At 34.8% G+C, this 12,296-nt stretch overlaps 1 protein-coding gene and 1 long non-coding RNA gene across 27 annotated transcripts in view; one reads left to right on the plus strand and one right to left on the minus strand.

Moving 5' to 3' along the window:
• Positions 1 to 12,296, plus strand: part of si:ch211-207d6.2 — a 99,873-nt gene that overhangs the window by 48,980 nt on the left and 38,597 nt on the right. For 21 of the 26 annotated variants that reach the window (XM_087240921.1, XM_087240933.1, XM_087240934.1 and 18 more), the window contains exon 3: positions 12,015 to 12,210. In XM_087240921.1, coding sequence (XP_087097047.1) covers positions 12,015 to 12,210 — 196 coding nt within the window. Of the gene's footprint in view, positions 1 to 3,192; positions 3,337 to 12,014; positions 12,211 to 12,296 lie in introns of those variants that run through there. The other 5 variants (XM_087240925.1, XM_087240930.1, XM_087240931.1 and 2 more) reach the window with 1 other exon arrangement.
• The window catches only part of LOC141378336 (uncharacterized), a 55,497-nt gene that overhangs the window by 825 nt on the left and 42,376 nt on the right, over positions 1 to 12,296 (minus strand). The window lies entirely within an intron of this gene.

A 12,296-nucleotide genomic window follows, 5' to 3' on the forward strand; every position in this document is an offset into this window, starting at 1 on the left:
TTGTCACTTAAAACGCCCATAATGATGCTCTAAATGGGGTGAAGTAACTACTTCTTTAAAAAAAAAACATATTTTTTTGTGCAAATTATATTGCTTTTACATGCACATACATTTAAAAAAAACGATATTAGTTTTGGTCAAAACATGCACTCGTTCTCCATATTAATTGAAATATATGTAAACTACACATATAGGACCTATATATGTTTATTTTACAAATATTATTAAGAATATTCCATATTCTATTCTAAAACATCAAACCACTTAGCTAACAAGTACTTTAATCTTATATATAAATCACATAAATCTTTAATGGTTGTAATTTACAGTAGACAATTTATAAAAAAAAATGAAAAAATCCTACTAAATAGTAATTATTTATTATTATTATTATTAATATTTTTATTAAGTAAGATCTTGTTTATTTATTATTTTATTTAATGTTAAAGTCTACTTTTACAATCTGACACACTCAAATCACAGCAGAAATGGTTTAACCAACAGGCCCATGTCACATACAGATACATTTCTTAATAAATAACATATGCTGAATAAGTTGGCGGTTCATTCCGCTGTGGTGACCCCAGATTAATAAAGGGACTTAGCCAAAAAGAAAATGGATGAATGAATGAAATGAAAACCATTAACTATATATATATATATATATATATATATATATATATATATATATATATATATATATATATATATATATATATATATATATATATATATATATATAAAACGTAAATTCCACTTTTAAATAATAGGTCACCTAGCTTTCGTCATGAGCTATGGCTGCTTGATGTGCCGTTTGGCGCTGTGACACGACGTTGAAACACATGACAGTTAAAAGTATCGCACAAAACTATTCAGATGATGCTCTGTGGCACAGCAGAAGTATAAACAGTGACCTGAGTCATGGCTGGGCACCATGTACAGCCGCCGACTTGCGGCGCCAGTGTGTGAACCCAGATAGATAGAGGCGCTTCTGGTGTGTGACACCCTTAAGAGTCATCTATACCTAAAGTCATCTACTTTTATGTTTTTTTTTTTTATCATTTCAAGTTTAAATGTTGGAATGTTCGAAAGGAACAGGGCATGGGGGATAACTGGAAATAGAACACAACCATGAACTACCCTTCTGACTACAGCTCGAGAGGTGTAGTTGCAAGCGTACAAGTTTGCAACGCAGTTTGCGAATGTTTGTTGGAAAAATGGATTTGGGAAACGGTAAATCAATAAACTATGTTTGTAGCGACGCAACTTGCAACCTTAGTTGGCTAACGATAGTCTTTCTAAAATGCACCCCAGATTAGAAAGGTACTTAAATCCAGCTTTTTTAAATTCAGACAACTAGCAAAAATAAACCAATATAAACCAAAACAACAGTTTGAAATGGTAATCCATGCTTTTGTGACCACTTTGTTAGATTACTGTAATGCACTGTATGTGGGGAGTAGCAGGTCTATTACCTGTTTGCAAATGGTGCAAAATGCTGCAGCACGCATGTTAACTGCTACTCACAAATATGACCACATTTCCCCTGTGTTAGCTTTGCTTCATTGGTTGCCCGTTCATTTTAGAATAGTTTAATCTTATTTGTTTTTAAACCTCTAAATGGTCTTGCCTCACCTTATATCTCTAAGCTGATACACCCCTAAGCCCACTCATTCTGTCATGTCAGGTGATCGATTTCTTAGCAAAAAAAAAGTGTAAGCTTTGTAAGAATGATTTGCCGATGCCCATTAGACAGGCCTTTTCCATGTTCTCATTTAAATCAGCTCTAAAAACTGGCAATAATCTTAAACAATGTGATCAAACTTGAAATGGGCCAAAACATCTGCAGTAGTGTAATCACTTTCCTTTGGACTACAAATGTGTCTTCATTTTGAACGCATATTTTTCCCAGTTCAAACTGCAATGCAATTGTTTTCAAATCTATCATAATTTGGTTAAGGATTTTAAAAAGTTACTTCTTGGTTAACAAATATGCCATTTCAGTGCAAAGTTCAAAACAAGGCCTCAGTTCAATTTCTGAAATAGTGGAATTTAATATTAAACAAAGAAAATAAAAACTTTAAAACTGAGCAGCTTTGTCACTACACAACAGATGTACCAGAAATAATTTTAAAGGGCCTTTATATATCAACTTCAACAATTAAGGGAATGTACTTCTAGTTCAGTTCAGTGTGGTTTAAATTTCACTGCTCAAAATGCCAAACACTGAGGAGTGTTTGATATACACATGTTTATTTGAGTACTGACAGATTAAGCAGCTTTAACTTTTAATAATTGCTGCTAGTTTTCGACTGACATTTTCATTAAATGATTGCTGGTTAAGTTTGACACTAAGTACTGGTAAATTCATATGGCTTGAACGGTTAGACGGATTAATTGAATATACTCTTAAGTGATTATAAAACACTTAATATAACAATTAAAATATTTAAAAAAAAAAAAAAGTTTTAATCAGCATAAATTTATTTTAAAGACTTAATTAAATAGATATGCCACTTGGGCATTTTTTGTCGTTGAATTGCAATACCCGGTCCCCTCCAGTTGAATGCGCTCAAGTACAGCTGATATCCGCCGCTCCTGGGGAGTACATCGCTAGTTGGTAGTTGCATTCAAGGGTCAAAGAGTACAACAGCAAAACAAGAGGTAAAACACACGTGGTGCAACGTACGGGACACGGACCGAAAATTGTTTCCTGAACGCAGCTGCAACACCGACCGCCAAAATATATCTCTGGATGGTATTTAAATGTAAGATAGCCTACGTGTAGATTTATTACGTGACATTAATATAAATAATATGTATGTTATTCGTCTTATTGTTGTTATCATGTTTGTTTTCATTATTATTTTGCTATTTAAAAATATAAGATGTTTCAAAATGTAGCAATAAACGTCATGAAAATCCGATTTAAGGTTTATTTTAAAGGATTACAGTTATTTAGCAAATATTCCCACATCATTCCAGAGAGGAAATTATGTTTCAATATTTAATATAGCTACTATTTATTAACTGCGGCTGAAACGCTTAGGCTACTTTTGTAAACAAGAAGATGATTAAGACACATTTCGAAACCTTTCTATTACATTTTTGCAGCCCAACAAGTCTTTCAGGTAAGTTCATATAGGTGGGTGTGTCTCAGTTCAGACGCTGATGTCACGGCTTTCAAAGATCAGTCACTCTGCAGACGAACTTATGCAGAGATCTACATCTACTCCCAGACACTAAACTGGGCTCCTTGTTATTGACATTTACTGTTTATTATCTGGAATATGTCCTTTTTTGTGTGAAGAACGGTGGTGGACGTTTTGCATCAAGGTACTGTGAATTAATCTAAAATGATAACTGTTTTACTGTCAGCAGATAGGTCGATGTAAACAGTACGATTTTATCAACTCATTATGTGGTGAAAATAAATTATTTTTGCTCATGTAGCTAGATGGTATAGATAATTTAATCGCATTCGTATTAAAAGGTAAACAGTTTGTAGCTTTGAATCAACGAATTGTCCTGCAAGTCATCTGAGAAATGAATGTGTAAACTGAACATGTAAACATAGAAGCCGTCATACTGGTTCTCGCATGAATCAAAATATTTAAAAGGACGCATGCAAATCTCATTGTTATCATATGCAAATTGTAGAGTTGTCTTATTTTCCAATACTTTTCCATGGTATGTGTGGATTGAGAGCACTTTTGTTTGAATTTGAAGTTTTCTCTTTGTTTAACTCAAAATTAAATTACTTGTGCTTGGAGCACCAGTTAAATACCATGGTAAAAAAAATATCATATATTTACCATCTGACAATTTATTGTGAGATTCAAGTATGATGTTATAACAATTTGAGATAACAAAAAATGTGTGTTTTCAACATGGTAAAACTATTGTATTTTTATGAAGTACCTTGAAATACCATGGTAAATAGTATGTATGCAACAGAATATGGCCGTCTGTAATCATCTATACCCTGATATGCGTTTTCTAATAAGAGTCCTTTTTGTGAGGATTTAATGTTTTTATTTTCTTTAAACTCACAAACATTACCATAACTGTGTAAAACATTATTATGTACTAACCATACATTTATATTAACAAAACTTTACCATGCAGGTGTGCCAGCGGAGTCATTTTTGTATGTTTTACTGGGATGTTTCTTCTTTTGATGCACAAGTATTTACACTTTCAATAGCTGGTTTCTTTCAATGTGTTTGTTTTTTCTGCATAGTTTTGCAGGGTGTCTTAAAAACTATTAAAAGTTGATAAATCAACATAGAGAAATTTAAGGCCTCTAAAAAGTATTAAAAAGTCTTAAATGCTATTTTCCAAGGTATTAAATTGTATATAATTTTTGATTATGCAATGTATGATTGTATGAAGTTTGCCTGAATGAAATCTGGGAATATCAGGATGCTGTGTAGTTTATGAAATCCTACTGGATTTGACATCATGCTGCTTTGTTTACTGCAGTTACCAAGGCAACACCAGTATTTCTGCTGTTCTATAAGTGCCAGCCTGCTGAATTCGCTAAATTTAATAGATTTTTATTCAGTATTTGAATAATGTTTTAGTTTTGGATTACATTCATGTTTAGTAAATATACTGTAAGTTGAAATCTCACCATTGTTTCTGATTGAAACCTGGTTATAAGGTTTAAAAATGTATGGAAAGTGTCTTAAAAGGTATTGAATTTTACTCTCTGATTCCTATGTATACTCTGTTTTGGTAAGTTGTCTTTGTGGCTGGGCACAGCCATGAGTAATATCATATCACACCCCTGGCACTGAATAAAACTGAAGTCTATCCAGCAGGAGGGAGTGTGTCTTTCATCCTCCTTTTTTTTTCGTTCCTTCTTTTTTCAATATTCTCCAGACAGAGAGAATGAGGTATGATTTATCTGACCCTGCCAGTGCTTTCAAAGACCTGGCATTAGACCAGCTCAGATGAAGCATGGTCTGTGGCCATTCATCTGCCTGTGATTAGAGGAGAGTGCAGTGAACCGTGCGAGCTGCTCCCCTCAAGCCCACCCTTGTGCTTTAACTGCTGTTTTCAGGCCTCTCTGTTTCCTGGCATTCTGCAGGTAACGCATTCTGACAGTGCCCGAATGGGAGCGTATGTTGGCACGGCTTGATAATGCATGTGGAGTAGGTGTAAATGTGATCGCCTGGTCTGTAGGGGCATCTGGATAATCAGAGAAAATCTTTCAGCAAGTGTGAAGTGCTCTGACTGATGTGTTGACTACAGAGTTATTCTGAAGCAATCTTAAGAATGCGATCGTATTTATTTTATTTAATCCACCTGATGCAGGGTTTAACATACAGTTGTGTTATGCATTTCTGAAATGATCCCAGCTGTCATGCATCATTAATCTGGCCACAGTTTGATGCACTTTTTTTCAAGTCGACATAAAAGCCTATTATTTGCTCTTGCCGCGTCTGTGCACACCAGAGTGATTGTTAGTCGACTCACAATGCAACACCTGTGCAAAGATAACATCAAACTCATATTCATCACTTTCAAGTCTCGGCCTGGACCATCCGAATGAAAGATTTTTGGATATGCCTCCTAGAGAATTGCCAGAGTGCTGTTTTCTGTCAGTCAGCATAGTTTTTGACTTTATAAAAAGCTTTTTGGTGTTGCCTGCATAATGGACAAGTTCAGCGACTTTCACCAAAGCCATCAAAAACAGTCTGTGCATTTGCTAGTTATGTTTTTCAGTCTATAGTCTATTTGCTCTTCAGTGTTTGGACTTTCAGCAGCGAAAATTAAACCACACTGGACTGACAAAGTTTTATTTTACTATAACTTCTATGTTGAGCTGCTTTGACACAATCTACATTGTAAAAGCGCTACAAAAATAATGAATTGAATTTAATTTAATTGAATCAATTGGTGAAATGAGCTGAAGCTGGAGGTGAATCTGAAGGTGACCTCCTGCATTCTTTGTAGGGCTGTGTGATTTGGGGAAAATATCTAATTGTAATTTTTTTGACAGATATTGCAATTTAATTTTGTAGTCAAGCTTCTGCTCAATAATATGTAAGCCATGGCATCAATTCAGGGACAGCTCTTAAACAAATGATCTGTTTTTGTTCAGTGTCTGTAACTTTGAAACCAAAATATTCCCATATTACCAATGCTGTTTTTTTGTATATATTAATTTGTCTATGAATGCTTATGAAGCAGCAGATGCAATTATCCCACTTGTTCTTGCACTTTCCTGTTTGTTTTCTTTTGTTTTTATTGTGGGCGTTCCACATAGTTTGGTTGCACAATTCTTATTGGGCAGAATGAAAGTGTGCTCACTCAATTGGCTAGTAAGACTGTCACACACAGATGGCAGTCGTTCATTTGCTCTGGGCAGTGGAATTAAATAATACATATTTCATATCGCAGCCTCTTGTGACTAGCTAATCGCAACGTTTCAAATTGCTATTGCGATTCAATTACGATTAATCGCACAGCCCTAATTCTTAGAGGCAGTTCACACAGAATACACTTTTGCATCTCACGACTTTTCCATTGTTTTCTATATAAATAGAATCCTATATAAATGTGTTCTAGATGCACCTTGTTTCGTTTAAGGCCCTTTCACACTGCACATTGATTCTAAAAAATTGCCAAAGTGCTTACTGTATGAACAAATGCAAACCCATTATGGATATACAGTAGGGCTTATGATGGATTAAAATTCCTTTGTTGTGAATAATTGCTTACATTTTTTAATAATTTTTTTACACAGTATTGACCTTATTCTTCAATGCGGAAGTGCGCTTGTTTTTGTGATTGCTTTAGAACTTCTGATTCAGTCGCCTATGAGAGAAATGACTAGGAATAATAAACGGCAGAAAACGCTCAAACTACTTGTTTTACAAGCAAGTGTGTGCATCACTATACAGACAAAGCAGATTAATATAAAATATAAGGAAAATATAAGTTTACAACATTAAGCAGCAAAACATGCTGTTTTTAACATCGAAAAATGAATGAGACTGCAAGTCTTGAGCCAAAATGATAAAAAAAATGACTGTGCACGCTTTTACGCAGAGAATAAGGTGAATATGGTATTATCACAATATTGACCTATTCTGCAAAAAGGTTGCTTAAACAGGTATAATTAAAAAAAAAACTTGTGTATTGCTACATCAAATATACATTTCCAGAGTAACCGTGTATTTGCATGTAAAATGTATTCGCAAGGGTGACACGATGGGTGAGTGGTTAGCACTGTTGCCCCACAGCAAGAAGGTTGCTGGTTCAAGTCCTGGCTGTGTGGAGTTTGCATGTTCTTCCCCTGTTTGTTTGGGTTTCCTTCGGGTGCTCCAGTTTCTCCCACAACCCAAAGACATGCGCTATAGGTGGATATAATGTGTGAGTGTAAAAGTGTATGGATGTTTCCCAGTACTGGGTTGCAGCTGGTAGCGCATCCTCAATGTAAAACATGCTGGATCAGTTGGTGGTTCATTCTGCTGTGGTGACCACTAATGAATAAATGGACTAAGCTGAAGGAAAATGAATGAATACAATTTTAAAAGGATTATAAAAGTACAACAGCTAACACTTTACAGTCAAGCTATCAGTAGTAAACGTTAGTTAATGCATTATAATCAACAGTGTAAAATGACCACATCACTATGTAATTATTAGTAATAAAAAATAATTGTATTAAACATTATTTAATAAAATGGTTACAACTTAATTTTAATTAAGAGTTAAGAAATTAACAAAAACTAAGATTAAAAAATTAAGAGGGCCATCTAAAATATTCTTTTAAAACTAGCATTTTTCTCAGGCTCCTGAGAAATTCCTGCAAAGAACAGGTCATTTTGAATCACAAAGCATTATTCATTTAATTTTTATCGTTTTTATAAATACTTGTAATTTATTTAGCCTACCCAATTCACCTGTACCGCATGTCTTTGGACTGTGTGGGGAAACCCATGTGAACGAGGGCAAAATATCGCAATGTCAGATTTTTCCAATATCGTGCAGCCCTAGTGTGTTAACAGCAAACGTTCTAAAAATGAATAAAAATGCCCACTAACTAGACTAAAACAGAATCAAGGAAGCCCTTCAGTATCCTTACTGAAGCTAAGGTTGTTCATCAGCTTAGTGGAACTGTACATGATGCATGCACAGGTTCCATTTTGTAACATTCTGCACTTTTTAAACTACTGAAAAACTGCATCAGATCTTTTTTTTTTCTTTTTCTTTTCTTTTTTTTTGCATAAATCTGTTAATCAACCCCAGTCCTGATCAAAACTACTAAATTGCTTTGAAAATTCCAGGATTTCAACTCTTTAATTGCCAAATTCTTAAATGATGTCATTGACTTGGTGGAAAAAACACACAAAATGACGTATTTTCAATATAAAAAGTAATTGTGGACTGGATTTTTTAAAAACATTTATCTTAGATATTGTCTTGGACATGTAAAACAATATTGCCTTTAATAGATTTTCATTTTTTCTCTTAATTTACTTTTGGTGGCTGTTTTTCCCCCATAGACTTCCATTATAACCACATTTTTTATTGAAAAAACATCACACCACATACTCATGCATTTTTGATTGTTGGTGGTTTTCCCTGTTTGAGTACAGGATGCAAGCACAGATTCCATTCTGTAACATTCTGAAAACCAAAGAGAGGTTTTTGCATTCCACTTTGCCCCTTTTTACTTGCTTTCTGTGTAGATGGACATATTTGACTTTTGCTTACGTCTTTTGCCACATGTCAGCTTTAAAAAAGGTGTTTTTCAATATTCACTGCCTAAACTCACATTTTTCTATGAAAAAAAAAAAAAAACACTTTACATTGTGAACCACCCTCAGGCTGAACCAGTTATCAGCTTTAAGTATCACCTTCCAGACATGCAGCATGTCATAGAGAGAGTTTTGCATCTTTAACACAAACCACTCCCAAAGGTACGACTGTATTTTTCTCCAGATTTGCATAACACAAAACCTGTAACAGGGAAAGTGTGAGTATCTCAATGGCGCTTTCTTCAAACTAATCTGCAGGGATGAACAAAAACGTGGTAAAATATGTGAAGGAGTTTCAATATAGTTCTGAAAAGGTGTTTACAGGAATGTTTCGAGACGTTTTCGGAAATGCCTGCGTCAAATGTAGATTCAAAGGTGTAATTGTGTGCTTCTAGCCTGACCTCATAATTGCGCTGTCACCAAAACCACAGTGGAAAATGAAGCAGTGCCGTATAGAAGGATTAAGTTCCTGTGGGTCATGCAGGGTGCTAATCTGGCAGGCGTGCATGTCAGAGCAGGTCAGTGCGCATGCAGCCGTTGTGATGAGACGCGCTGTGACTCAATATATGTGGCCTTCTGTCTGTCGCTTCTTCCTCTTTACTGCAACGACATCCAGCCTCAGGGAAAGCCCATCCTCAGTGAACTCTGTGTATCCACCATCCTACGTCTGCTGGCTGTGTAGTGTTATTGCAAGGACAACCACTTCTTGTAGATGCACTGAGAAATAGGCTACAATCTATAACGTCTGTGGCAAAGCGCTAATTAGTCTGTGCGTTTACTGCTTTTTTGTCAGTAGAGATAAATCACTCCATTTTCTTTTTTTAACATGAGTTAAATTACATGACTGAGCTGTAATTGACTTAAAGACGTGTTGACGGCTGTGTGTCCACATTTTGTAAGATGGAAAAGTAGTCAGGCTGCTACCGTGCCTTCTTTTTTATTTGGTAGTCACCCTTGTCATTAGTAGATAATTGTTTTCACTTAATCTTTTTAGGCGCATGAATTAAGTGTGGTTGAATGCTAATTGATGGATTGAAAGGTCTCATTTTGCCTTTTGGTCTTCGAGGTGTTGATTATTTCTCTACCATCCGCTCTGACCTTTCTATGGCCTTTTATTGAACATTGCATTTTTATGACTGTACCTCTGCCCACATCTTGACATTCAGAATGCCCAGCACAGTTAATAAACTTATCAATCTTTTCCAAATGTTTAGCGGGTCATATGCTAATAACATTGTGATTGGTATCCAAAACTAGGACTGAATTGAATTATTAGATGATGCTTAAATAACATGATATGCATTTTTAAAACTGGATAAACCAATAACCAAGCGCAAACCCTATTTATTTAGAGTAAAATGTTTGATAACAAAATGTCTGAAATGTTATAAATAGTTTTTTTTCCTGACATTTGTATAGAATAAAAATGACAATTAACCTCCATGTATTGTTGGGGATGTTTTCATCCACTCTGGGGTGACTTTGAGTCTTAATTTGGCCACAACTTTTTCTGTGTTTCAGCGAACAGGATGATTTTTTATTGACAAATCTTATTTTGACACATATTTTAAGAAAACGCTTTGAAATGCTTTAAAGAAGTCAATAATACACTCTGGGCAAACTCACCACCCTTTTGTAATGCTCGGGATGAAAACGTTTTGTTTTTTTGTCTACCGTAAATTTTTGTTGCATAAATCCTATAATCAACCTCATTTCTGATCAAAACTACTAAACTGTTTAGAAAGTTACAGGGTTTTAAACCTTTAATTGCCTAATTCTTAAATGATGTCACTGATTTAGTGGGGGAAAAAACCCAAAATGACGTATTTTCAGAATAAAAAGTAATTGTGGACAGGATTTTTTTTTTACCATTTATCACAGTCTTGGACATGTGAAACCTTTGATTCATTGTTTTTGATTGATTTTCGTTTTTTTTTCCCTAATTTACTGTTGGTGGCTGTTTTTGTCCCATTGACTATAACATTTTTTATTGCAAATCAAGACACCACATAATAATTCTTTTTTGATTATTGCGAAGGGTAGGGGTAAGGGCTAAGGGGTAGAATTGGGATTGGGCCTAAATAGGCCTGCACAAAAATAAAAATAAATACATAAATAAAAAATAGTTTCTGGACTTTATATGGAGTATAACAGCAAATTGAAGTATGTGTCTGTGAGTGTGTGAGAGTGACTTTTGTGCACATACCTTGATGTGTCTGAAACAATCAAAATATGCATCTCAGCTCTCAGAACTACATGGAGTAAATAAAACAAAGACTGTGTATTTATGCACCATTAAACATGACTATAATGGAAGCCAATAGGGCAAAAACAGCCACCAACAGTAAATTAGAGAGAAAAATGAAAATCTAACAATGCATCAAAGCCAATGATGTTAATAATCATTCACATGTCCAAGACTGTGGTAAAAAAGTTAAAAAATCCAGTCCACAATTATTATACTGAAAATACGGTAACACTTTACAATAAGGTTTATTCGTTAATGCATTTACTAACATGAAGTAATCATGAACAACACATGTACAGCATTTATTAATCATAATTAAACCTTTACTAATGCATTATTAACATCCAAGTCCATCCTTGTTAACATTAGTTAATGCACCATGAGTTAACATGAACTAACAATGAACTACTGTATTTTCATTAACTAACGTTAACTAGCATGAACAAATACAGTGGTAAATGTATTGTTCATTGTTTGTTCATATTAGTAAATGCATTAATTGACATAAACTAATAAACCTTATTGTAAAGTGTGACCGAAAATACATCCTTTTGTGTGTGTTGTTTTTTTCCCCTAATCAGTGACATCATTTGTGAACTTGGGAAAAACAAATTTACCTGATGCATTTTTACAGTGTTGTAATTTAGTGTATGTTGTCATCCTGAACATAACAAACGGGCAGTAAATTTGAAGGGTTAAAATAAAAATAAAAGTTGGTCAGAATAAATATGTTTTCATTTATTGTGAATGAAAACCAGGGTTTGTCCACCAAACTGTATTTATTAACTTTTAATTATATAAGTTCTAAGTTATATAAGAAAAGCATTATAATATATATGTGTCTAAAAAACATGGCACCTTTACAACAACACTGGCCAAATCTTTAGAGTTTAATTATAAGTATGTTTTCTTCAATGAAGCATCTGATGTCACTCTAGTTCTAAACGATCAGTCCAACATCTTTTTGATCATTTGTTGTGGTCTTGCAGATCAGGAGTTCTGGGCACAGTGTGACCCCTCAGTCTACTGTAGGGGAGCTGGGGGAGCATCTCTCCTTGGCCCCTCTTGAGTGTTTGGAGGCCATGTCGGAGGGAGAAGCCCCGTCCGCCTTCACCCGAGGTAGCCGCTCCCGAGCGAGCCTCCCTGTGGTCAAGTCAACTAACCAGACCAAGGACAGGTCATTAGGTAATTAAACTGACTCAGTGTTTTTGACTTTTTAACTGGGCGTGTGTTTTCCATCACCTTTTACTTAATTGTAAATATATATTTTG

Source organism: Danio rerio, chromosome 2 (genome assembly GCF_052040795.2).
Source record: "Danio rerio strain M-AB ecotype USA chromosome 2, GRCz13ab, whole genome shotgun sequence".
NCBI lineage: Eukaryota > Metazoa > Chordata > Actinopteri > Cypriniformes > Danionidae > Danio > Danio rerio.